At 57.0% G+C, this 26,167-nt stretch overlaps 1 protein-coding gene across 4 annotated transcripts in view; it reads left to right on the top strand.

Moving 5' to 3' along the window:
- The window catches only part of SUPT5H (SPT5 homolog, DSIF elongation factor subunit), a 30,988-nt gene extending 7,010 nt beyond the window's left edge, over positions 1–23,978 (top strand). For 3 of the 4 annotated variants that reach the window (XM_059719068.1, XM_019494484.2, XM_006277739.4), the window contains 29 exons: positions 1,581–1,723; positions 3,233–3,392; positions 4,104–4,169; positions 6,643–6,654; positions 7,823–7,892; positions 8,411–8,479; positions 10,060–10,125; positions 10,322–10,352; positions 10,490–10,558; positions 10,667–10,918; positions 11,847–11,936; positions 13,141–13,211; positions 13,471–13,576; positions 14,029–14,122; positions 15,046–15,182; positions 15,579–15,734; positions 16,881–17,027; positions 17,804–17,950; positions 18,301–18,426; positions 18,902–18,986; positions 19,193–19,297; positions 19,840–19,942; positions 20,425–20,552; positions 20,761–20,866; positions 21,435–21,593; positions 21,697–21,865; positions 22,063–22,266; positions 22,999–23,094; positions 23,542–23,978. In XM_059719068.1, the coding sequence (XP_059575051.1) occupies positions 1,643–1,723; positions 3,233–3,392; positions 4,104–4,169; positions 6,643–6,654; positions 7,823–7,892; positions 8,411–8,479; positions 10,060–10,125; positions 10,322–10,352; positions 10,490–10,558; positions 10,667–10,918; positions 11,847–11,936; positions 13,141–13,211; positions 13,471–13,576; positions 14,029–14,122; positions 15,046–15,182; positions 15,579–15,734; positions 16,881–17,027; positions 17,804–17,950; positions 18,301–18,426; positions 18,902–18,986; positions 19,193–19,297; positions 19,840–19,942; positions 20,425–20,552; positions 20,761–20,866; positions 21,435–21,593; positions 21,697–21,865; positions 22,063–22,266; positions 22,999–23,094; positions 23,542–23,685 (3,249 nt within the window). In that variant the 5' untranslated portion in view covers positions 1,581–1,642 and the 3' untranslated portion in view covers positions 23,686–23,978. The remainder of the gene's footprint in view (positions 1–1,580; positions 1,724–3,232; positions 3,393–4,103; positions 4,170–6,642; positions 6,655–7,822; positions 7,893–8,410; positions 8,480–10,059; positions 10,126–10,321; positions 10,353–10,489; positions 10,559–10,666; positions 10,919–11,846; positions 11,937–13,140; positions 13,212–13,470; positions 13,577–14,028; positions 14,123–15,045; positions 15,183–15,578; positions 15,735–16,880; positions 17,028–17,803; positions 17,951–18,300; positions 18,427–18,901; positions 18,987–19,192; positions 19,298–19,839; positions 19,943–20,424; positions 20,553–20,760; positions 20,867–21,434; positions 21,594–21,696; positions 21,866–22,062; positions 22,267–22,998; positions 23,095–23,541) is intronic. The other variant, XM_059719067.1, reaches the window with a different exon arrangement.
- Positions 23,979–26,167: the final 2,189 nt, after the last annotated feature.

Below are 26,167 nucleotides of genomic sequence, written 5' to 3'. Positions count from 1 at the left end.
AATATATTTAGATTTTTTTCCGGTTTTATTTAGATGTTTTCCGGAGGAATATATTTAGATTTTTCCCCAGATTTTATTTACATGTTTTCTGGAGGAATATATTTAGATTTTTTCGGGTTTTTATTTAGATGTTTTCCGGAGGAATATATTTAGATTTTTCCCCGGACTTTAGTTACATGTTTTCTGGAGGAATATATTTAGATTTTTTCCAGATTAAAACAAGTCACCCCAAATCCACGTTTTTCCGTGATCAAACCGAAACACCGCTCTCTATCTCTTTATAACTCTCTCTCGATCTCGGTATAACTCGATCTCATCTCGATATATTCGGGTATCTCTATAGCGCTGTTTCAGTTTGATGACGAAAAGTGCGGAGTTGGGGTTACTTTTTTTAATCCGAAAACTGGGATTTTTTTTTTTCTTTTTTTTTTACTCGGAGCAAACCGGGATCCGTGCCCGTTGGCCTCGCTACCCTCCGTGCGGTTTCAGCTAGTGGTGCTTCCTACTTCCTTCCTTGACCTCGCTGCGTGGTTTGCAGCCGCCGTGGCCTGTTTTACTGGGAAGTGACGTGCGTTGGGATGCTTTCAGCGAGGCTGCACCAGTGCTCCTACTGGGGCTTGCACCCAGAGGCTCCTGGATAGAGGGTCTTGCCCCGCGCTCAGGCTCAGACCGACGTTGCACTGGGGCAGGGAGGGATTTCCCCCCTGCTCAGACTGGTATAAACTGGGCGACGTTTGCCTTCCTCTGCAGCGGGGGCACGGTCTCTGCCTGGGCTCTCTGCAGTGTCTATGACCCCCCACCCCGGGCTTTCCCTGCAGCAGGTCTGGGTGCGAAGCCCGGCGCGGTGCCAGGGCTGACTTTGCTCAGAGGTTCGATGCTGGGTTTGTCTGGGCTGGTTTGGACGGGGCCGGGGTCAGGCTGGATGTGATCTCTGTGGGTTCCTTCCAGCCCCGCTGCGGTCTGACTCCGTACCACAGTGGATCAATATGAGACTCTCGGTTCCTCGTAGAGCCTCGTTTACTGGAGGAGGCGGTGTTGAAACGTGCGCGTTCCTCGCTGTGTGTAGCCAGTGTGACAACACGTGTGGAAACACGTGTGAAGCATTGCAGGAGCAGGACTTAAGAGAAGCAAGGTCTGAGCAGTTCTAGCCACTCGCTCATCGTCAGCGTAGGAGACAAGCAGGGTCTCTATATGTATCTAAGGAGCATGTTTTGCCCCGTGGTACTCATGTTCCTCAGGCTTCTGGGTACCCGGACACTGCAATTCCCTTTGGCTCCCAAATGCTGCTGCATAAGGTGCGTCTCTGCCTCAGTTTCCCCCTCCCTAAGAAAGGGATAACACTTCTAAGCCTCCATGGATTGTTAATAAGAGAAACCCCTGTGTGCTAGTTAGGTGTTTGCTTGCTGCAGGTCCCTGTGGGTGCCTGCCATAGGCAGATTGCTTTAAGCTGAACATGTCTCAGTTTTTCCATCTATAAAATGGGAGTAATCCAAGCCTGGCGATCTCCTTGATGACTATACAATCCACATGCAAAGTGGAAGGTGAAACCCTGTCTCTGAACTTGTCTTCTGGTTTTACAGGTGTTTCACGTGAGAGTCACACCCCACCCCCCCCACCCCAAGAACAAAGAAACGGCTCAAAGATGTCGGACAGCGAAGACAGCAACTTCTCGGAGGATGAGAGCGAGCATAGCAGCGAGGCGGAGGAGGTAGAGGAGAATGAGGTGAGGCTGAAGGAGGGAAGGAGCCTTTGCTCTGAAGGGGCCCCTGGGGTTTGTGCACGGTTACAATAACCCAGGGTGATGTTTGGGCACGGCTTGGTGAACAAAAGAGGTGGCCCAGGGGTCTGGACCCCGGGAGGCTGCTGAGCTGGGAGTCTGGACACCTGGGTTCTGTCCCCAGCTCAGCCTCGGGCCTCGATCAAATCACTTCCCCCTCCTCTGAGCCTTGGGGCCCCGAGCGCTGCAGGTGCGAAGCTCTGGGTCCGAGCCCCAGGCCACCGGTTCCAGCCTGACCCCATTTATTCACGTATCACACTCGCATTTCCCCTAAAATTTAGCGCCCGAAAACTGGGGTGAAGGATATGGATTCGGAGCAGTGGAGCTTAAAAGAAAGATCTTTTATTTCTTCACCCTGCTTTCAAGGCACGAGTCTTACCATATTTTCTAGTATACAGTGTACATGCTCTCCCCAATAGCTGCTGGAAATTTGGAATGTTCATTATATGTTGCAAATACGGTAAGAGCCATTTCTACTGCTTACAGAGCACAAGCAGAAGTAAAATCTGCATGCGATTCTCAGGGAGTAGGCAGGTGAGCAGACTCGGCTCCCCCGCTTATCATGCCAGGTCGTGGGCAGTCAGGTCTAGGGGTCACCCAGGGTCAGAAGCAGCAGCCAAGGTTGGAGGGGTGTTCAGAATCTGAGTGTAAGGAAGCCGGAAGATCCATCCGGGGAACCACGTCAGAGATTGAGAGAGTCAGGAAGGGCACTAGATTAGGAGACCAGTGGGGGTGGGTATCCAGGAGATCAAACCAGAGTCAGGTAAGGCCAAACTCCAGGTCTGTGGGCAAGCTGGACCGTGGGTGAGGTATCCAGAGAACCCACCGGAGCCAGTAAAAGCACAAGCCAAGAGGGAGGCAGCCTGGGTGCAAGAGTTGAGCCTTGTTGCCCAGACCCTTCCCTTTCCGGGTCATGGTTTTGTATAGGAAGGGGTCAAGGGTCAGCTGACCCAGGATGGCCACTCTGGTAGCAGAGGGTGGGCAGGTGGCTGGGCCGAGCGATCAGATTCTGATCGTCTATGTCTGCCCCAGTGCTCTGCTGAGGAGGTGGCAGACTGGGTGCCAGATAAGCCAAGGCCCTAAGTTCAAGGAACTTGCTACAAGGAAAGGCCTCTCTATTTTTGCTCCTGCCTTTCAAAAAGAAGGTGCACATCTCACGCTGGGCTGCGTTGTATGTGAGAAAATGCAGTACTTAGGGGTATGTGGATAAATACAGCATCCCTGCTGGGGAAATGAGTTTGGCTGGTGTCTGTCAAGCAGGACCCATGTCCCCATTACTGGCTGCTTCCTGCCACATTGTCCCCCCTCCTTACCTCTGTTGTGGCCTTCTCAACTGTGGTGGGGTCCTGGACAGTCCCTTCTCCCAGGGACAGGTGAAGTTAGCCCCTTGGAGACTCCCTTAGGCAGGACAGAGGGCCCTAACCCATCCCCCCCTCCCCCCTTTGCAATGCGCAGGCAGAGGAGGAACATGCCAGTGTAGCAGGCAGTGAGAAGGAGGAGGCCGAGGAGGAGGAAGAGGAGGAGGAGGAAGAATATGATGAGGAAGAGGAGGAGGAAGATGATGACCGGCCAGCCAAGAAGCCCAGGCATGGCGGCTTCATCCTGGATGAAGCTGGTAAGTAAGGGGGCACCAGAGATGGGAGGTGAAGCCTGCTCTTGGGGCAGGTTCCCTGGGTGGCTAGGGAATTTGATTTCACCCACAGAAGGACAGGAGAAGCCAAAGCAGATTTCTCTCAACAATACCCCAGTTTATTGGGGTATTATCCATCAGCTCCCTTGAAAGTGCCCTTGCCCTCTGCCTTCTCTCGTGTGCTGATTGTTGGGATCCAGACTGGGCTGCATCTGGGAGGAGGGATGGAGGAACACCTGCAGCACAGCACCATGGAGTGAGGGGGGTTCAGCCTGTGTGTGTGGCATGCAGCAGATGAAGCAGGGGGCACATGGCAGGGAGCAGACAGCTAAGCAACAGATAAAGGAGGGGGAGCAGCAGATAGGGCAGGGGAGCAGAAAGGGGAGCAGCAGACGAGGCAGGGAGAAGAAAGTAGCGGCAGTAAGCAGAGCAGCTGATGGGGCAGGGAGCATAATGCAGAGCTGTAGGTGCAGGCATAGGGCAGGGAGCAGAAAGCAGAGCAGCAGACTGGGTAGGGGCTTTCTGGCTGTCCTGAGTAGTGGAGGAAGGAGGCTTCTCTTGGGGTCTCTCCTGAACAGATGGAGCTGCTGGGGACCTCAAGCAGGCAGCATCGGAGCTGCCTCTTGCCCCGTAACTGGCCAGATCCCCCCTGACCTTGTGGGTCTCTTCCCTCTCTTCCCCCCCTGTCTTCTGCAGACGTGGACGATGAGTACGAGGACGAGGACCAGTGGGAAGATGGAGCTGAGGACATCCTGGAGAAAGGTAAGGCCAGGCACCCCTGAGCCCTGCTCCCAGTAGGCTCCAGACTCTTCCCTCCAGAGCTTTTGGGTTGGCATCTTCCCACTGGAGCTGTGTCCCTGCATTCACACACACCCCCAACCCCCCCAGTGCCCTTCGTGGTGCTCAAAGAGACCTGGGCACCGCAATGTCACTGAGCTCTGTGAGGGTGAGGGGCTAGCAAAACCCTTTCTTTGGGGGCCCAGTCCCAGCACTCAGGAGATGGCACCAAGACCCAATCCAGGTGAGCACGGGGTCCTCACACCACTCCCCTGGCTCATGGGTCCAAAGGGTTGAGCACTGGTGTGGTAGGGGCTTGCTGTGCTCTCTGGGGCATGGGTTCAGTGTTTGCACAGCACCTTGCATTGGGGTCTTGCCCCACAAGCAGAGCTCCTAGGTATAGCTGCAGCGCATGTAATATCGGTCCACAAGCTGGAAGCCAGCTGGCCTGGTTCGATCCCAGGCCCCCACCGCACATTACACATAACACCATTAACTGCCAAATTGTGCAATAAATGCAGACCAGCCACACATGCAAAGGGATTATCACACCATAAAAAATGGCTGTCCAGCTACAAAGTTAGCTTGAAAACATGGGACAACTTTATAGCTGGTTTCTATCCAGGTTTAATAATATGAACATGTAGCAGGGCCCCTAGAGCTGTCAAAATACTGTATTTTCTGACCTACAACACGCCTTTGTTTTTGAAGGGCAAAAAAGATCTCTCCTCATAATAAGTAACTGAGTCGCAGCAGCCAGGCCTGTTTCCTGCACATCTCTGCAGATTTTCCTCCCTATTTCGGTGGCAGAACCCTGCTTTACCATATTTCTCTCCTATAATACACCCACCAGGTTCCAGCACCGGTTTCTTTCGGAGAGTCGGGTAGGAGCTTATTGTACGTGACAAAATGCAGCAGCCCTCGTGTTTGCAACAGGATGGAATTTTCCCTGGCTGCTGATAGCTTTAGTTACCTTCCAGAGCCAGACATCAGTCAGTGGCCAGGCCCAGATTCGAGACCTTTAGATCCAGAAAGTCCCGGGAACTTTGAGTCAGTGGAGGCGCTGTCAGAGCCAGGTCACTGCTGGTCAAATCCCCAGACCCAGTTTTCCATTAAATGCTTTTAAAACGCTCCCAAAACAGGTGTATTGCAGAAGCAGCTCCATAGCTAGTGGTTGGGTTGGGTTGGGCAGGGCTGATGCTGTCTGGAACAAGGGGATAGACCAGTGCGACCTGAGATACCTGCCCTGTTTTCCTCCAGTTCTATAAACCCTGATTTTTATTTTCAGCTGCTCCTACTATGCAGTTAAGCCAGCCGATTGCACCCGGCACCAGGAAAACCCCCTGAGCCTGATCCTGGGTCGATCCCTTCGTTTCAAACACCAGCTTCAGATTGACAAACCTTTGGAAGAATCAGTGGGAAAAGAGACCGGGTGTCTCAGAAACCCCTGAAAAACGAGCCAGATAACAAAAACCTCCCACTTTGGTTGCAAAGTCCGTTTCTGGCTGCGTTTTGAGCCAGACGTAATGCATCTCTGAGGCTTATCTTTGCTAGAGACGCCTGTGACGTCTCAGCTTCATGAGCCGTGGTGGCTGTGTGAGGCTACAGTCCACAGAGCTTCTTAGGGCTCTGTTTCGTTGGTGGGTTTGTCATCTGACCCTGGTTTGTTTCCAGAGCTGGAGGGTTGTTAAAAGGTGCTGCGGGGTGGATGTGCTCAGGGTGGGGGGTCACTGGCTGCAGCACGGGGCTGGCCCTTCCCAGAGGAACCTCGTTAGCAGGCTTGCAGCTGCAGCTGGTCGGTGGCTTTTCCGCCAGCTCCTGAGAGCAGCAGCTGCAGGCAGGAGACATGTCAGGAGCATCTGAGCTCCAGGAGATACCCACTGGTCCCATGCACAGCTCCACGTCCCCGCTTCACTGACTTCTCTACAGTGCTGGCTCGGCCAAGCTTGTTACCTGGGGCTGCCCTTGCTGGAGTGACGGCCTACGGAGCCATGGCCCTTGGAGGGCTTGGGAAAGGACATCTTCCCTCCCGCCCCTAGCCCCATAATGCCCCTTGCAGCCTGCCAGCCGGGCCTTCTGCCCAGCTGACAAGTGCCCTGAGGTTTGACCGGTGGTTGAAAATACTGTGGGGATTGGATAAAGGGGCTATTTCCTTTATAGATGCTGAGGCCAAGGGCGGGGGCAGATCTGTCTCATGAACCTCCCCTGGTGTAACCCAGGTCCTCCAGCTGCCCCGTGCTGCCCCCCACCGTCCCTCCTGTTCACTTCCCTCGTGCATCTCATTCGCTCCCGCTTGGTTGTTGTTTTTTTTTCTGCCGCATCTTAATTTTGTTACTTCCCATTTTCTGTTTTTCCCCCTTCCCCTTTCCAACCCCTCCCTCCCCCCCATGGTTGGTTTTGATGCTATTATTTGGCTCATCCTGTCTGCCTTCCACCATCACCACCTGCTCCTGAGCAGAAGAGATTGAAGGTAAGTCAAACCTGTCTTCATTCCAGCCTACCCCACCTCTTCACTGCCCCCTTTCCCTCAGCCTTGCCTTTCTGTCTGGTCTTTTTTTTATAAACCTTCCCTTCCTCTGCTTCCAGGGGTGCCAGAGGCCACTGATCCTCGGCCATGGGGCGGGAGAGGGCAGGGGGTTTGCTGTCTTCTGCATGCAGGCTGGAGGGCCAGGCACACGCAGGGCTGCGTGTGAGCTCCCACATGTTCCTGCTCTTCTCTCTCTCTCTCCCCTTCTCTCTCTTTTTCTGTCTCTCTCTTGCCTGGTGGTAGATGTAGTGTGGAGTGGGCACTCTTTTCTCTTCCAGCTGCTGCCGTGGGGGTGTTCAGGCTGGCTAGTTGTGGCCTGGCTGCAGCAGCCATGTGTCCGTGTCCCAGACACCTGGGTTCTGGGGTGTGTGTGTGTGTGTGCGCGCACACGTGTGCATGAAGTCTCTGGCTGGACTCGGTAGTAGTGTCCATGTTTGCGTGTGAATGCGAAGGTCCAGTGGCTTGACTGTAGTGGTTGGGTGGGCTTAACTCAATGGCAGCCGTGTGTGGGTTTGACTTAATAGCAGCCATGTTTGGGTGTAAGTGTGTGTGTGTGTGGTGGGGGCTTTAATGGCTGCCATGTTTGCACGCGCACACATTTGTGTGGGTGAAGTCGCAGTGGCTTTTCTTCATGGAAAGCTCAGTTGGGTATGGATTTGTGTGCATGGGAGGGATGAAATCTGGATAGCTTGACTCAGAAGCAGGTGTGTGTGTGAACTTCATGGCTTGCTTCTATAGCAGCCCTGTGTCTGTGCAAGCATAAAAACTCAATGGCCTGCCTCTACATGGCCATATGCATATATGAGCACAAAGGTTCGAGGGCCTGCCTCTACAGCCATGTTTGCGTGGTGCGGGGCAGGCTTGCTAGATCTACCTCGAAGCCGATGAGCCTCTGGGCAGCATTACACCAGCCCCAAACCCTCTGTCACAATCCAGTGGCCCCCACAAACTCCCTTCGCGGGGTCCCCTCTCAACTGGCTCCTGTTCTGGCCATGCCACGGCTGGGACCCCCAAACTCCTCTTTCCCCGACTTCCCCCCCCCCCCCCCTTCATGGCTGGCCTAGTCCTGCTATGCTCAGAGGGGGGTGTTTAACCCCCGTGTCTCTCGCAGCCTCCAACATCGACAATGTGGTGCTGGATGAGGATCGCTCCGGGGCCCGGCGCCTGCAGAACCTCTGGAGGTGATGTCTGCCAGGGCAGGGTTTGTGGGGGGAAGGAGGGTTCGGTTGGTGCTGGCAGCAGGAGACTGTCCTGAGTAGTGAGGGGATGGGACCTGAGACCTTCTACTGCCCAGGCCCCCTTGGCAGAACTGAGGAGAGGGAATCCCCATTTGCAGTTTGAAGGCTTGGATCCTTGGGAGGAATCCAGGGCAGGGGTGATCACATCCAGCCTAGTACACTGACCCTGGGGCTCTGCTTGAAAGCTAGGCTCCAGCCTACTGCCATGTCAGATGTGGGGCTGGAGATACCCCCCCTTCCCCCTTTGTGCAGCCATGCCTCCATCCTTCAGCATTTTGGAGGGGAGAAAGGAGATGGTAGTGGGGAGAAACCAACCCTTGAGCTGGTCCCAGAAGCTTCATGAGCTCTTGGGAGTGAATCCATCAAGGTGGAGCTGTGGGTCTTCCCCCTCTTTTCCCCCCCCCCCAACACATTGCTCTGACCCATTTTCTTGCTCACTTTCCCTTCTCTTCTCCCCACAGGGACCAGCGGGAGGAGGAGCTGGGCGAGTACTACATGAAGAAGTATGCCAAGTCCTCAGTGGGAGAGACGTGAGTGTCAGATCCCCGGGGCCGCAGCCCGGCCCCTGCCCCTCCAGGGCTCTGAGAGCAGCCTAGTACCCTTGCAGATGGGCTCCTTTGAGGACATGGGGCACAATGAGCATTCTTTTTTCCCACAAAGCTGGAGGGAAGGAGGCCTGAATCCAGCCAACGATGGCCAAATTCTGGTCACCGCACCTCTGAAAGGATATAAATCAGCATTCACTTGATTTGGGGATGTTCTTTACCACGGCTCATGTTTGGGTTTGGGGTGATTTAAGGGTCTGATGGATAGGGTGTAGAAGGAGGATATAGAAGAACTAGAGAGGGTGAAGGGCAACAAGGATGATCTGTGCTATGGAGGGGCTTCTCTAGGAGAAGAGACTAGCAGGGCCAGTCCTGGTCAGTTCAGAAGAGAGATGCTCGAGGGGGACAGGACAAGGGTTTACAACATACAAAGAGGTGGGGGAGAGAAAGTCACTAGGGATTGATCCCTGGCTGTCTCACCAGACAAGGACAACAGGTCATGGCATGAAATGAGCAGGCTGGCAGTTTAAAACAAACACCAGGATGTCCACTTCCACCCATGAAAGGGGGACAGCTTGTGAACACCAGATGTGGGGGAAACTGAGAGTTTAGCTAGATTCAAAAAGGGACTGGATCAGTTCTTGGAGGAAAGGGGCGTCGGGAGCTGTTGAGCATGGGAGTGTGGGGCACAGCCTCTGAATCAGAACGCCTTGGACCTTCAGTGGGTCCGACCAGAACACTGCAGCTCTTATGTTTTTAAGTCCCACGGCTGCCGTTAGGGCTGTGACCTGTCTTCTGGGCTGGGTCCATTGTGGGGAGGACCTAATGCCCATAGGGCTTGGAGTACTGCGTCCAGTTCTGGGCACCGCACTTTAAGAAGGATGTGGCCTGCCTTGAGAGGGTTCAGAGGAGGGCCACCCGCTTGGTTGGAGGGCAACAGGGCAGGCCCTTTGAGGAGAGGCTGAGGGACCTGAACCTGTTCAGCCTCAGAAAGCGGAGGCCAAGGCAGGATTTGGTGGCTGCCTACAAACTGGTTAGGGGAGATCAGCAGCAAATAGGAAGGGTCCTATTCCCCCCAGCACCACCTGGGGTGACGAGGAACAATGGCCAGAAGCTGCTGGAGAATAGGTTCAGGTTAGAGAATAGGAGGCACTATTTCACTGTTAGGGTGGCTAGGATCTGGAACCAACTTCCTAGGGAAGTGGTCCTCGCTCGTACCTTGGGTAAATTCAGAAAGAGGTTGGATGAACACTTGTCTGGGGTTGTGTGATCCCAGCGTGTGCTCCAGCCAGTGGCAGGGGGTCAGACTAGATTATCTATTTAGGTCCCTTCTGACCCCTAAGTACTATGAAACCACAATCGGGGTTATGACCCCTACTCTGTGGACCAGCTGCCTTTGGCTCTGCCGTTTTCATGAGGTGCCAGTAACCTCTCCTCCTTGGGGTGAAAGGCTGGAGTGTGAGGAGCAGGCCTGGGCTGTCAGGAGTCCCATCTGCCCCAATTTCCCTGGTCCCACTGCTGTCCTCTGGCCTGAGCTCTTGTTCTGCCCTTCTTCTCCCTTGTAGGGTCTATGGTGGTTCCGACGAACTATCAGACGACATCACGCAGCAGCAGCTGCTGCCCGGTGTGAAGTAAGTGCCTGGTATTGGGCTCTGACAGGGGAGAGGGGATGATAAAAGGGGGTCTGGGGTCAGCGGGAGGGTTGGCCAGGGTTGTGGCATCCCACCCGAGGGGGGTGGGCAGGGGTTGCTGAGGGAAGGATGCCAGGGTGGGGACAATCTTGGAGCAGGGACCCTTAACCCTTCTCTTCCCTTCTCGCCCCTCCAGGGACCCCAACCTGTGGACTGTGAAGTGCAAGGTACAGTGTTTCCTAGCACAGATGCCATCAAAGCAGCCCCTGGGTGGGCATGACCAAACCACTTCTCCTCCTTGAGCCAGGAAGGGGCATCCTTCCAGCTGTGGGGGCTCCAGTCCTAGCATCCTTTTCTTCCCCAGATCGGTGAAGAGCGCGCCACGGCCATCGCGCTCATGAGGAAGTTCATTGCCTACCAGTTCACAGACACGGTAAGCACATGGGTGGCTCCTGATGTAGACAGCTTCCAGCTCCAGTCCGTGTGGGTGCCCTGGGGGGGTCCGTTGCCCATCTCTACCACGCCTCCTCTCCCCGTGCAGCCCCTGCAGATCAAGTCGGTGGTAGCCCCTGAGCATGTCAAAGGCTACATCTATGTGGAGGCCTACAAGCAGACCCATGTCAAGCAAGCCATCGAAGGCGTGGGCAACCTGCGCATGGGCTACTGGAACCAGCAGATGGTGCCCATCAAGGAGATGACGGACGTGCTGAAGGTGGTGAAGGAGGTGACCAACCTGAAGCCCAAGTCCTGGGTGCGCCTCAAGAGGGGCATCTACAAGGATGACATTGCACAGGTACGGGCTGCAGGCGCTGCCTGGCTTGGGGACGTGGGGGAGGGGGACATAGCTGGCACCAACAAGACGTGACCCATGAGGTAGTGCAGGAGCTGGATGCCTGGACTCCTAGCAGCTGCTTCAGGTGGCAGCGTGGCTTGGAGAGTGGACTGGGAGTCTGCGTCCGGGGATTCTGGCTCTGCCCCGCTGTTGTGACTTCATTAGGGGGTCATGGAAAACCAGGCTGGTCCAACCCCTGCTTACAGCTACACCATCCACAATCAGAGCAACTCGAACAAAGGCCCAGCCTCAGTCCCTGGGTTTACAAAACGCTAAATGGTGAAGAGAAAATCAGTAAGGATTTATTCTTGGCTGTCTCTCGCCAGACAAGAACGAGGCGCCACAGCATGAAACTAATAGGCAGTAAGTTTAAATCGAACACAAGGAAGGTCTTTTCCACCCAGCATGGAATGAAAGGGGGGAGCTCGTGGCCACCAGATGTGGGGGAAGCTGAGAGCGTAGCCAGATTCACAAAGGGACTGGACATGTTCTTGGAGGAAAGGGGCATCGGGAGTTCTTGAGCGTGGGAGTGCAGGGCATGGCCACTGCGCGTGGACTTCCAATGGCTGCAAGGGAGAGAGGAAAAGGGGGAAATCGCTGCTCAGACCCAGTTGCTCTCCCTTCCAGCCTCTGCTCTCTGCCACTGTGTAACACAGGAGACCGGGCAAGATGAGCCTATGGTCCGACCCAGTCCAATGTAGCTCATATGTGCTTGTGTCCTGAAGCCAGATGGGTGTGATCACAGGCTTCTCCGCCTCCATTAGAGCCATGGGGGAGGGGGGTGATTGACATTGCTCTCAGAGCCTCTCATCGTCCTGCAAGCCACTGCCTGTGGGATCGTGTCTCTGGTAGGCAGCCCTGTAACCCTTCTGCTCCTCTTCCCGGCCAGGTGGACTACGTGGAGCCTAGCCAGAACCAGATCTCCTTGAAGATGATTCCGCGCATCGATTTTGACCGCATCAAAGCCCGCATGAGCCTGGTATGCATGAGAGGTGCCTGCTGTGCTGATTCCTCCCGTGTCCTGACCCTGGCACTTCCAATTCTGGTGGCTTTTGGGCACGTTCATCCTAAGACCTTAGAAATCATAGAGAAGTCAGGCTGGAAGGGACCTCCAGAGGTCACATCTAGTCCAGCCCAATCTTCAAAAGGAGACGGGACATGCAGCTTGCTGGGGTTATTTGACCCCAGGGGGGTTTGGGGGTGGACCCCTGATGATCTCAGAAGGTCCCTTCCAGCCCTGAACTTCTGTGAATCTGTGAACCCCCTTGCCTGAGGCAGGATCACCCCTGTCCAAACCATCCCAGACAAATCCATCATCCAGCCTCCTAGCAAAACTAGACAGTCAGCCTGACTGTCACACCTGAACCTGCCACAGGTGAAGCAGCATCCAGTGTCCTGCTGTTAAAGGGAGTTCACAGATGCTCGAGAGATCCCAGGCAGAAGCTGTGTCCCCACTACAGAGAAAGGCAAACCCCTCCCCAGTCCAGACTAGTCTAACCAATGGGTCAAATCCCTTCCTGACCCCAAATGCAGTGTTGGTTTGAGCCTGAATGCAGGGGAAACATCCTGTAGCCAGGACCCTGTGGGGTTGGTCCTAGCAGGAGCATTGATGCTCCTGCTAGGACCATCCCCAGCCTGGCCCACAGCCAACACCCAGTGCTTTAAGGAAAGCTTAAAAGAACCCACATCTGCCCCAAAAGCACACCTACAAAACGTACATCTTCAAAGTTCCTAGCCTGTTGGGCTGTAAAGCACGGGCCTGCTGTGAGGAGCTTGCTCTGAGGGCATCGCTTCTGTCCTGGTTGTGGCGGGTGATGGCCCCAGTGAGATTGGCCATCCATGCTCCAGAGGGGACCTGCTAATAGCATCAGACAGGAATCGGGTTCATAGAATCCTAGACAATGAGGGTCAGAAGGGAGCTCAGGAGGTCGCATCTAGTCCAACCCTCTGCTTAAAGCAGGACCAGCCCCAACTACATCCAGCTATATTGGTAGGATCCTTGTTCAGTCCCAGCAGGGTCATTCCTGGTGAACCACCCCAGATGCACCTTGATGTAGCCACGGGGGGAGATTCCATAGCTGCCCTATCCCCGTGCTACCCCAGCTCCCTATTAGCATCCCCCAGTCCCTTCACCCTCACATTTTCCTGGGCCCAACATTAACCGCCTCCATCCTGCCCTGCAGAAAGACTGGTTTGCCAAGCGGAAGAAGTTCAAGAGGCCCCCACAGCGGCTCTTCGATGCCGAGAAGATCCGGTGAGTGGCAGTGGGACAAGTCCAGGCGCTGGGAGTTGGGGGGACGTCACCGCTGAGGATAACACCAGCCTATGGGTTGGGGGTGGCAGGGACTCTCGCTGTTCCATTGCCTCTTCTGTCTGCTCCATCTGGACACCTGGGACTAGCCTTACCAGAGGATCCAGATATCGCTGGGGAGCAGTCTCTCCCCACCCTGGGTTTGCGGTGCCTCAGTCAGCATCACTGCCCCATAATGCTTCTCCCCATCTCCCTTCTCCAGGTCCTTGGGGGGTGACGTTGCCTCCGATGGGGACTTCCTCATCTTTGAAGGGAACCGCTACAGCCGCAAGGGGTTCCTCTTCAAGAGCTTTGCCATGTCGGCTGTGGTGAGAGATGCCTCAGCGCACACTGGGCTGGAGCTGGCGGGGTGGGGAAGAGCTTTCCACCAAAAATGCAGATTACTTCCACTGAAAACTCATCCGTGTTGGTGCTGAGATGCTGCAGCAATGCATCCTGGGAGATGTCTCCCAAAGGACCTCAGTTTAGATCTAGAATCGCTGACCCAGACATGGCATGGGCTGGGGGAAGGGTTTTGTGGGGGAGATGGGCATATCTCAGGGCATACAATGGGTGTCTGGGTTGGGGGTCTAACAGGTGGGAGAATCTCTCCCTGCCCACACGATGTACTGAGATTCTCATTGGCTCATGCCAGCTGTTTCACGGTGGGGGGGCACAGAGGGTGGAGCATGAGATGGTGCCCATGTATTCACCCAGCAGGGAACCCCATTAACCCTCACCCGATGTCTTTCCCCCTTTTCCTGCACCCCGGGTGTGCCAGATTACGGAAGGCGTGAAGCCCACCTTGTCTGAGCTGGAGAAGTTTGAGGACCAGCCGGAGGGCATTGACCTCGAGGTGGTGACCGAGAGCACCGGTAAGTAGTGACGACTTGGATCTGGGAGATGTGAGGTTCTTACCCCTGTGGGTTGGGTCATCTCAGCCTTTTCCCAGCAATATCTGGGGCACGTGCTCCTTCCTTTCCCCTGGGTCCCTCTGGGAGGCACAGCGGGGACGGGATGTTTTTCCTGGGGAGCCCTGTCCATTCCAAACCTTCTCCAAAGAGTTTAGAGTATGGATTTGTGGGATAGTTCGGATAGGGATGATCCTGCTCATAGGTGGATCTAGTATTTCGAGACGGGGGAGTGAAGATGCCATGGCCCATCGTTGCAACTAACACAATGTGTTGTTCTCCAGTTAGAGAAACTAGAAACTTTAATATGCCAGGGGGCTGGCACTATAACACTCGGTTTTAAAATCAAAGCAAAACCAAAGAGAACTACCCCTAATTCAGATTCATAAAACAAAATCTCGCCGCCTTCAGTGTCTTGATGGTGCCTCTGATACGTGACTGTCAGTCCTTTCTACACTTGAGTTCATGTGACCACACACCGGTGAAGGTTTTTGGCTAAACCTAAAAACAGTCTCCAGGGTTGTGAAACAGATGGGATCATAGCAGGAGTGGCTAGTAGAGGGCAACAGTCCAGAATAAAAGATGGTTTGAATAGTGGAACAAGACCATTAAAAAGGAGAGAGAGTTGTTAATACCTCTGCAGTGGAGAGGTTAGCAGGAATCAGATGACAATGAGCCATGAAGTCAGTGGATTCCCTTGCTGCCTGGATAGAAATGCTGCTGCATCTCCTAGGCAGTTGGTTTTAAAGCATGGGTGGAGCAGGAACCAAAGGGGGTCCCTGGATGCGGCCCTGATCCTGCCTCAGGGAGGGGGTTGGACTAGATGGCACCTCTGGAGGTCCGTTCCGCCCCACTTTTGTCCAATTCTGTGACTCTCTCCCTCCCAGGCAAGGAGCGGGAGCACAACTTCCAGCCAGGGGACAATGTGGAGGTGTGCGAGGGTGAGCTGATCAACCTGCAGGGCAAGATCCTCAGCGTCGATGGCAACAAGATCACCATCATGCCCAAGCACGAGGACCTCAAGGTGACGGGGACACCACCCCCTACTCTCCTCATCACTGGCAGCTGGGGGTGGGGGGGTCTCGCTATCAAGGCTTGGGTTGGGGGTGGGCACGGTTCTGGTCTCCAGTATGGTTCCAGAGCTGGGAAGAATTTCCAAAAGGCTGTTATTGAATTGAACGAAGGTGGGGGCATCTCCAACCCTGGAGACGTCCCAGAGCAGGTTGCATAGACCTGTGGCTGGGGTGGTTTAGCCAGGACTGATCCTGCCTCGAGCAGGTGGCAGGACTAGGCATGACACTTCCAGCCTGACTTCCCTGCGATGCTATGAATTCTGCTGCCAGCCAGCCATGCCCCGCACCTGCCCTTCCTGCTGCTCTGACCCCCCTACCCTCACGCCCTTCTTTTCTCCTCTGCCCAGGACATGCTGGAGTTCCCGGCCCAGGAGCTGCGCAAGTACTTCAAGATGGGCGACCACGTGAAGGTGATCGCTGGGCGCTTCGAGGGCGACACGGGGCTCATCGTGCGCGTGGAGGAGAACTTCGTTATCCTCTTCTCGGACCTCACCATGCACGAGGTTAGCGGGGATCCCAGGGGTAGATCTGGAGGGGGTGAAGTGGTGCTCCCCACCCCGTTTCGAGTTGGATCCAGCCTGGGAATCTCTGCTAGGAACAGTGAAAGCAGGAGAGGCTGTGGGCAGGGATTTCCCCTTTGGGAACCCTCCCAATCCCTGCCCATCTCACTGCTACAGCTGTTACTGTTCCCAGCCTGCACGTACCCCAGCTGGAGTGGGCAAGAGAAACTTTGAAGTTTCCCTGGACAGTGGGGAAAGCAGCAGCAGCAGCAGGAAGGGAGGGGAGTAGAAGGGATGTGCGTAGAGGGGAATGGGGAGGAAATCTCATGTGCTTTAAGGACTTAACTAAAAGTCTCCAGAGGCTGCTGTGGCACGGTGTGTTGTAAGCACATAAGCATTGCCGTTGACTGGGTCAGACCCTGGGTCTGTCTCGCCTGGACTCCTGTGTCACACAGCGGCAGAGAGCGGAGCTGAAAGGGAGAGTGACAGGGTCTGAGCAGGGGTTTTCCCCCGTTCCTCTCTCAGTTGCAATCATTGAGGGTCCAGGATGTTCCAGCTTGGAGGCCATGCCCTATGCTCCCATGCTTCACAGCCCCCAATGCCCCTTTCCTCCAAGAATGTCCCCATTCTGGCTGAACTCTCAGCTTCCCCCACGTCCAGTGTCCTTGAGCACCCCCCTTTCATCCCACACTAGGAGAAAATGACCATCCTGGTGTTGGTGTTAAACTTCCGGCCTGCTCGTTTCGTGCCGTGATCTCTCGTCCTTGTCTGGCAAGAGAGCCAAGAATCAGTCCCTAGATGCTTTCTCTTAGTACGTTGTAAACCCTTGTCCTGTCTCCTCTCAAGTGTCTCTCTTTTACCTGGCCCTAGTCTCTGGGAAGCCCCTCCATAGCACTGATCACCCTTGCTGCCCTTCTCTGCACCTTCTCTGGTTCTTTTATGTCCTTTTGGAGGTGCCAGACCTGGGCGCAGTATTCAAGATGTGGAAGCACCCTGGATTAATAAAGGGGCATCCTGATACTTTCTATTGTGTTTGCAATACTCTAAGAGTATCCCCAGCAGTTGTGGGTGGGGAAGGGTCTGCCCCTGCTCCCTCCCTCCCTCCCTCCCTCCCTCCCTCCCTCCCTCATGCCTACCCTCCTTTTCCAGCTCAAGGTGCTGCCACGGGACCTGCAGCTCTGCTCAGAGACAGCCTCGGGCGTGGATGTAGGCGGGCAGCATGAGTGGGGGGAGCTGGTGCAGCTGGACCCCCAGACTGTGGGTGTCATCGTCCGGCTGGAGCGTGAGACCTTCCAGGTGAGGTGGGGGTGGGGGCTTGATGTGGGCACAGCTGCTCCTAAGGCTGATACCGTATTTCTTCATGTACCGCATGCCCCCGTACCTTCAAAAACTAACCCTCCTCAGTTGGGAGGTGCATCTTAAGCAGGGAAGGTGATTTTTTTTGCACTGGAATAGAAGCATGGAGACACTGTAATGGCTGCATAGAGCACTGTAATACCTGCCACGGGCTGTCCTCCTCTCGCAGCTCCAAGGAGGTCTTTGGCATTGCTGCTATTTTTAAACCTTTCTCAGTCACTGCTGAACTGGCTGTTACTTTGGGCCAAGGGGCCAAAAGCTGCTGCTGATTCAGCAGGTGTCAGAACACAAGATCTGCTGTTCCCTGGGTCAGACCACAGGTCCGTCCTGCCTGGTTTCCTGTGTCACGCGGTGGCTGGAAGGGAGAGTGAATGTCTGAGCAGGTTTTTCCTGTTTCTTTCTCCGTTGCAGCCATTGAAGGTCTGGTTTGGAGGCTGTGCCCCTCACACCCATGCTCAATAACTCCCGCTGCCCCTTTTGCTTCAAGAATTAGTCCCATTTATTTTCTGAATCTGGCTCAACTCTGTTTCCCTCACGCCAGCAAAGCCTGGGAAATGGTCCTTTGTGACCTGGGTCTGGGCCCTGCCATGATCCCTCTGAGCTAGAGGGATTCTGGGTGTTTTGGGGGCCCCCCTGGGAAACTAAGGATGCTGTTGACCTGGGTCCCAGCCTGCCTCAGTTTCCTTGAGCCCCACTCCCTCCTGGCCCTCTTGTAGGTGCTGAACATGTATGGGAAGGTGGTGACCGTCCGGCACCAGGCAGTGACGCGGAAGAAAGACAACCGCTTTGCCGTGGCCCTGGACTCAGAGCAGAACAACATCCACGTCAAGGACATTGTGAAGGTCATCGATGGGCCGCATTCGGTATGGAGCCGGGGGCCGTCTTGCACCCGCGAACCCCCTGCCCCTTCCCAGAGGCTGTCAGGCATGGCTGCTTTAAAGACTTGTTAACACTTCTTATATTGGGGCAGGGGGATTAAACCTTCCTACGTGGCCGTATCCCTCCTCTCTGCCAATCTCCCTTCCTGAGATCAGATGCACTTTTGGGGGGCAACGTCCTGTCTCAAGCACCCCCAGAGAGGGCACTTAATTCCAGAAGCACTGCCTTTCTGTGCCAGGCAAAACCCTCGTTCTTGGTTCAGGGAACCTTTTGGCTACTTGGGGGTCCCATGCCCACCTGAGCATGGTGCTCACAGCCTCTCTTATCCGGGCAGGGCCGTGAGGGTGAGATCCGCCACCTCTTCCGTGGCTTTGCCTTCCTGCATTGCAAGAAGCTGGTGGAGAACGGAGGCATGTTCGTCTGCAAGACCCGGCACCTGGTGCTGGCCGGGGGCTCCAAGGTGAGGGCTCTGGGCTGGGACCAGGGCTGTCTGGTACTGTGGTTCTGGCCTGGCCTGGTGGGCAGATGCCCCATCTCCTAGAGCCATCATGCCTCAGGAGATCCCCGGCTCCTTCCTGACCCCCAGGGCGTTGTGGCCTCGTGTGGTCCAGCTGGACTTTCCTGGGTTCCTTCCCCGGCTCACAAGTGTCCCCTTCTCACCCCCCTGGCTAAAATAGAGGTGGCCACCCCAGGGGTGGGGAGAGAGGGACAAAGGGGGGTACCCCCACAGCCCCCGTGGTGGATAGGGAGGGACCCAGCCAGCCTCCCCTCTCCTTGGGCTGTGGAAAGGACCTGCTTGTTGCCCCCTTGCTGGCTCTAGGGGTGCCACAGCGCCCCCTTGTGCCAGCCCCACATGTTATCATCACATCCCTAGTGTAGAGGTGTAGGGGGGTTCCCCACCCTGCTTTTGCCCTCACAGGCTTTGCCCCCCACAGCCCCGGGACGTCACTAACTTCACCGTTGGAGGCTTTGCCCCCATGAGCCCTCGTATCAGCAGCCCCATGCACCCCAGCGGGGCAGGTGAGCACCTGGGGGCAGGTTGTAGGGAGGGTGTCTGGGGTCTTGTGATGTCTGGCTCACCCTACATGGCTCGTGGGGGATGGTCTCTGCAGCTACAGCAAGAAGTGGGTGGGGGGAGTATGGAGGCGACCTGGGATGTGGGGTGGGGGGGGGGGCGGCGCGGCGCTGAGTGCTACTGAGCACTTCTTCTCCCTCCCCAACCGCAGGCCAGCGTGGCGGTTTCGGCGGGGGCGGCATGAGCCGAGGCCGCGGGCGCCGAGACAACGACCTCATCGGGCAGACAGTCCGGATCTCCCAGGGGCCCTACAAAGGTAAGAGGGGGCCACGGGTTCGAGTCCCACTCTTAGCTTGTGGGAACGGGTTGTGTGGGGATAGGAATGCGCGCGCGTTGGCATGTGAGGTGGGGGAAGCCACGGCGGTCACCGTGCTCCCTGGCCTTGCTCTGCCCTGGCCTTCCTGAGTTGTTGCCCAGCTTTGGGTCCACAGGGCTAACGAGTTCCAGGGCAATTTGAGGGTCTCTTGTTCCCCCTTGTGGCAGTGGGTCAGGGTGGGGGCGGCTGGGAATTTTGGCAGCATCAGATGCCCTGTCTGTGGACACGTGTCTTAGTGGTTACAGATGGGGGGGCTAGATCAAGCAGGACACCTGAGTTCCTTTCTCGTGGGGGGTCCCCTGGGAACACTTCAGTCAGCGGGGGGCAAGGGAAGAAGCTGACCCCAGTCTCCCTCTGAGCAAGGGCCAGTGGATCCCAGCCCATTCCTGGTCCCTTTGAGTCCACCCCCTCAACCCCACGGGGTGTCAGCACCCCCTGCTGCCTGTGGTGGGGTCAGTGACATGTGCTCCCATCCCTTGCAGGCTACATCGGGGTGGTGAAGGATGCCACCGAGTCCACGGCCCGCGTGGAACTGCATTCCACCTGCCAGACCATCTCTGTGGATCGCCAGCGTCTAACCACGGTGTAAGTCCGGGGCTGTGGGGGGGCATCGCTGTGCGGGGGAGAGCCCAGAGTTGGCCTCTAGGAACCATTGTAGTCTCCTGACCGGTGCTCCCCACCTCTATCTGGCTCAGCCCCCACCCTTGCTGGGGACTTGCTGTGCTGGGGTCTCACCCAGAGCCTAGCAGGGAAAGGGAGAGCTGGCAGAATAGAGCCTAGGAGGGCAGGAGCCAGTTTGGGGGAATCCTGCAGTGTCCCGGGGGCACAAGGGGGCAGGGGTGGCAGGGAATGGAGCTGCCATGAGGAGATGTAATAGAGCGTGGACCTCCTAGGTGGGGGAGGGCAGGGCCTGACCCCTTTTGTCCCCCGCCCCCGCCTTGAACACCCTGCGGGGCTGGGGCAGGAAGTCTGGCATTGGGGATCTCTGGCTGCTCCCATTGCAAGGATGAGCCGTCCACGACGCCCCCACCCCAGGCACCTAACCACCCCCTCCTTCCCACCAACAGGGGCTCGCGCAGACCCGGCGGCATGACCTCCACCTACGGGCGCACACCCATGTACGGCGCCCAGACCCCCATGTATGGCTCAGGCTCCCGGACACCCATGTACGGCTCGCAGACCCCGCTGCATGACGGTGAGTGCCCCCCTGACCTGGGGTAGGCCAATGGGGGGGTCCCTGTGGTGGGGCAGAGGTCATAGAGCCTGGGGGGGGGTCTGTAGTGGAGCCACATGGGAACCCTATGGGGGGGCGGGTGCTGGGAGGTGCCCCTGGCCCCTATGCCCTGGGGATCGTGGGTAAACGTTTGGGCACTGACCGGCCGCGTGCTCTGGGTTCTTTGCAGGCAGCCGGACCCCACACTACGGCTCCCAGACGCCTCTGCATGATGGTAGCCGGACGCCTGCCCAGAGTGGGGCCTGGGACCCCAACAACCCCAACACGCCGTCCAGGTATGGGCTGCCCATTGTGGGGGGTGGGGAGGGGGCTGCGAGGCAGGGAGGCCGGGCACCCATGGCCACTCTGGGCTGTGGGGCTGAAGGCTGGTGGCATTGTGGGATGCAGGTGAGGCAGAGTTGGGTGCTGCACAAGACATCATTCACACAAGTGGCCTGAGAGACCACATGACATGCATGTGTATGTGCACACATGCACAAGGCCACGAGGTGGACACGAGTGGTGACATGAGACGCATATGTGCACAACCACATGCAAGGGGCTGTGTGACATGCACAGACACGGGGGGAGCACACGGCCATGTAACGGACATGAGGCCACATGACAAACTCGTGTCTGCCCAGAGGCACAAGGTACCACATAACATGCACGCAAGAGGCCCCGTGACAGACAGGAGGGGGCCAGGTCCTGCACACGCACACACTAACATACTCGCACACAGACTGCCCTGGGCTCCCTGCAGGCCTCACAGAGCGGGTGCTAGGAGAGGATTGGGCGGCACCAGGGTAGCAGCTTCCCCGGTGCCCCCTGACAGCCATGTTCTCCTCCCCCTCCCCGTGCCAGGGCGGACGAGGAGTTTGAGTACGGCTTTGACGACGAGCCCACGCCTTCGCCGCAGGGCTACGGGGGCACCCCCAACCCCCAGACCCCCGGCTACCCCGACCCCTCGTCGCCGCAGGTCAACCCGCCCTACAACCCGCAGACGCCTGGGACGCCGGCCATGTGAGTTCATGCTTTGGGAGCGGGGGAATGGCTACCAGCTGGAGGAGATTGCTGGACAGTGCCGGGCTCCTGGCTCCGCTCCTAACCCTTTTCCCTACGGCAGGTACAACACGGATCAATTCTCCCCCTACGCTGTCCCGTCCCCGCAGGGCTCTTACCAGCCCAGCCCAAGCCCTCAAAGCTACCACCAAGTAGCCCCCAGCCCTGTGGGCTACCAGAACACCCACTCGCCGGCCAGCTACCACCCTACACCATCACCCATGGCATACCAGGTAGGCAGGGGATAGGAGCTGTGGCTCTAGGCAGCAAAGAGTTCATGTTTGGGAACAGGGAGCTCCCTGACTTGGGGTGGAGGGGGACCCTTCCTGAGTGCCACTCTCATCCCCTTTTCCCTGCCCTGTGCTCCATCTGCCACTACAGACGGAGGCCACCCCTCTAACTCAGCTTCTTTTGCCTCCCTGTCACACAGGCCAGCCCAAGCCCCAGCCCAGTGGGCTACAGCCCCATGACACCAGGAGCCCCATCCCCAGGGGGTTACAACCCGCACACCCCCGGGTCCGGGATCGAGCAGAGCTCCAGCGACTGGGTCACCACCGACATCCAGGTCAAAGTGCGAGACACCTACCTGGACAGCCAGGTGGTGGGGCAGACTGGAGTCATCCGCAGCGTGACGGTGCGTTGGGAGCTGTTCCTGGGGTGCGGGGCAGTTACCAAGGGGGTTGGGCAGTTAATCTGGGATGCTCCCCCCCCACTCCCAGACATTTGTTTCCCCCCCCACGTGGGGTGAAAGTGGGGAGCTTGTGGGCACCAGGAGTGGAGAGTTCAGCCAGATCCAGCCGGGGGCTGGACCTGTGCTGGAGGAAAGGGGCATCGGGGGCTGTCGGGCACAGGAGTGCGGGGCACGGCCTCAGGGTTGCCACGTCCTGGACCCTTGATGGCTGTGAGGGGGAGAGGAACAGGGGAAGCCCTGCTTGGACCCCGTCACTCCCCCATCCAGCGCCGCTCTCTGCCCCCATGTGACACAGGAGACCTGGCAGAATGGACCTGGGGTCTGACCCAGTCCACAGCAGCTCTGAGGTTCCAACCCTCCCACCCCAAGGAATATAACAAAAGGCTCGAGGGCGACACAAACTCATCATTCACAAACCTGTTGCTCTAACCACTGAGCTATGGAGCCAGGCCTCGTGTCCAGCACAGAGGAGCCCTTGCTAGTGCAAAGCTTGTTGCTAGGAGGATGGGAGTTTGCTCAAATGCTCGTAACAAAGCCTCAAGCCTGGTTATGGGATGCAGAGGCCCAACCCCTAGATCCACTTCGGAAGGGACCAGATCCTTACCTAGCAAGGTCCCCCTCTCCTGCCTCCCCAGCTGAAGCTGCTACCTGACTTCCCTGCTTCCTCCCCTCCAGGGCGGCATGTGCTCCGTGTACCTCAAGGACAGCGAGAAGGTCGTCAGCATCTCCAGCGAGCACCTGGAGCCCGTCACACCTACCAAGAACAACAAGGTATGCGGCTGCCCCCAGAGCTGGGCTTCGGGGCTTCGGGGAGGCTCGGATTTACAGGGAGGTTGGTCCTTGGAAGGCCCTGAGCAGGGTGAACCCCACTGGAGGGGTGTTACGTAGCTAATGCAGGGGTCATACTGACCCACAGCAGGGGGGTGTCAGGGTGGGAAAGGACCTGGATGAAAACCCTATTTTCACCCCCCTGCTCCATCACCCACGGGTGTTGCCGGCTCATCTTTCCCAATTGGCTGGTCTCGGTTGCCTCGCGTTTGGATTGGCTGTGACGCACTTGGGAAGGCTCGAGGCTTTGTCAACGATTGGCCCCTGAGCTCAGCTTCACAGCCCACATCCCAATCGTGGCACATCCAAGGGACCTGCATGGCCTAAGCTCCCCACACCTGTCTCAGCCTCTCCTTGCCTGACCCCGCATCTCCCGCTCCTCCCTCCCAGGTGAAGGTGATCCTCGGGGAAGATCGGGAAGCCACAGGTGTCCTCTTGAGCATCGACGGCGAGGACGGCATCGTGCGCATGGACCTGGAGGAACAGCTCAAGATCCTGAACCTGCGGTTTTTGGGCAAGCTGCTGGAGCCGTAGGGCCCATAGGAGCCTCTGGCAGCCCCTCAAGACTGGCCTGTGCAGCACGGGGAAGGGGAAGGAGCTCTCCCAGGGAGAGGGGGGTGTTGCTTTTAGTTCTTTTCCACACTCTATTTTGTTTTGGGGGGTGGGTTTTAGTTGTAGTCTGGCAGGTGCGTGTCTTAGCAAAGCCGGGGCCACAGGGATGGGGCGAGGGTAGAGGCTGTAGCACATAACACGCTTCACTGGCTTCTGTTTGGGGAACCCTTTCATCTGCCCATGTCCAAATAAACCTCTCTCTTCCCCCCCCTGCACCCACGTCCTCCGTCTATGTCAGCAGGGAAGACCGGCAGGGTCTCGAGCCACAGGAAGGGCTGCACAGTCATGCCCTATGGATTCTGGGCAGCCAGAGATTGTCTTTTGCTTCCCCACTGGCCTGACACCCCTGAGGGGCGCAGGAGGATTTTACTCTAGGCAAGCTGAGAAACTGGGGGTCAAAGAGCATCTGTCCCTAGCAGAAAGGAGCGAGGGAGCCAGGTTTGGGCAGGAGAGCTGGGCTCAGAGGCTGGCAGCGAAGGCCAGGCACTTATCGGATGAACCAGGGCCTCTTGCAGTCAGTTTGTTAACCTCTGCAGTGCCCCCGAGAGGAACCATGGGCTGTGCTCCGGGGGGGTAGGAGCTGGGGTAGCAGGGGCCGGCCATGACGGATGCTCTGATACTGAAGGGCTTGGGGCTGCGCTTGGCAAGTGGCGGCTGGAGTGTTTAAAGCCTGGAGGCTGCTCTCGAAGCAGCTCCGTGCACCTTAGATAGTCGGGCTGAGAGCCCAGACGGAGTCACCGAGGTATTTAAGTCTTTGATTCACGAAGGTATTTATGTCCTCGACTTGCAGAGGTTCCTATGAGGGGGTGAGACCTGCTTATGCCTTTCTGGGTCTGGCCCTAAGTGCAGTGGGCAGAGATCAGGGTGGAGCCTGCGGCTTCTTCATAGAATCACAGACGAGGAGGGTTGGAAGGGACCTGTCCACCCCCTGCTCCAAGCAGGGCCAGCCCCAGCTCCATCATCCCAGCCGAGGCTTTGTCTACCCGAGTCTTCAAAACCTCCCAGGATGGAGACTGCGCCACCGCTCTGGGGAGCCTCTTCCAGCACTTCACTGCCCTCCTCCAGAGAGAGCTCTTCCTAATACCCAACCTCAACTTGCCTTTAAATCGGCAAACGCAGCTGGAATTTGTGATCAGAGCCCCCCGCAACCATTGCAGAAAAATTCAGTTGAGTCCAATGTTTCCGCTGTCCACACGGGCTGGCAGCTGCTTTGCCTGCCGAGGTGCTGGAGCGGGTTTGTGTCAAACCTTCGCTGGCCTTGTGTTTTCCACGTGGGGCCTTGCGGGAGGGGGCTGAACCGCGGCCGCGCTGGAAGTACACCCTGCGTCCGTTGTTCTAGGCTGGGCAGCGCCTGCCGTCCTGTCGTGCAGAGGTGTGTGAGCCTCGCGGGCCGCGCTGACCCAGCAGCAGTGCTTCTCTCTTGCACGCACAGTCTCACACTCGCAGTCTTGTGCGCACCTTCTCACGCATGCATGCAGTCTTACATGTTCACACATACATGCTTGTGCCCACTCGTGCGCTCAGATGCAACTATTCACTTGTGCATACGAGCTTCCACTCATCCAGCCCTGTGCGCTCACACTTGTGCAGGCACGTGCACTTGTGCAAATAGATGCACTCTCATGTCTATGCATGCTCTTGCACATGTGCTTTTGTGCACTCATGCACTGCCACAAACACATGCCCACAGTTGTGCAGGAACTTGTACATTCCTCTATGCATGTTCTTGTGCACTTGTGCGCGTGTACACTCATGCACACACATGCATGTGCCCACTCATGCAGGCACATGCACCCTTGCATGCGTGCATATGCCCACACTTGTACATGCACGCATTTTTTTTGCACTCCTGCGCACACTCAAGCATTCACACATGCTCACACGTTCTTGTGCAGATGCACAACCCAACCACACGCCCACACAGCGCCAGCAGGTGCACGTGTTGTCATTAGGCTTCAGGGTTAACGCCATGAGACGAACCACGTGGTCCCTCACCGCAGCACCCCCGGGCTTGCACCCTCGAAGCACGTTGCGGGGCGGTGGAAGGCGCAAAGCCTGCCGGGAGGAGGGGGGGTCACTGCCCCCTTGGCGCCAGCGACCGTAGCCAGAGCAGTTCCCCCACGTGCTGCCTTTGACCTTCGCCGCCTTCCACTTCCGCCTCCTGCCCCCATCCCTGATTGGCTCGGGCGCCCCTCGTCCCGCCTCCCCACTCCGCGATTGGCCGGCTTCCCCGGCCCTCCGCATCTCCATTGGCCGATACGTGCGTCTTTTCCCTTAAGCCCCGCCCCTTTAATTTCTTCACCATTGGCCCGGTGAATCCAGAGGGGCGGGACTCGCCGCGACTCCCGTTTCCTGGATTGGCTTGCGCCGCGGGAAGGGGCGGGGCCGGCCCCGGCAGCCCGCG

Source organism: Alligator mississippiensis, chromosome 15, assembly GCF_030867095.1.
Source record: "Alligator mississippiensis isolate rAllMis1 chromosome 15, rAllMis1, whole genome shotgun sequence".
NCBI classification, from domain to species: domain Eukaryota; kingdom Metazoa; phylum Chordata; order Crocodylia; family Alligatoridae; genus Alligator; species Alligator mississippiensis.
Note: the sequence above shows the minus strand (reverse complement) of the source record. Positions and strands in the feature narration are given on the sequence as shown.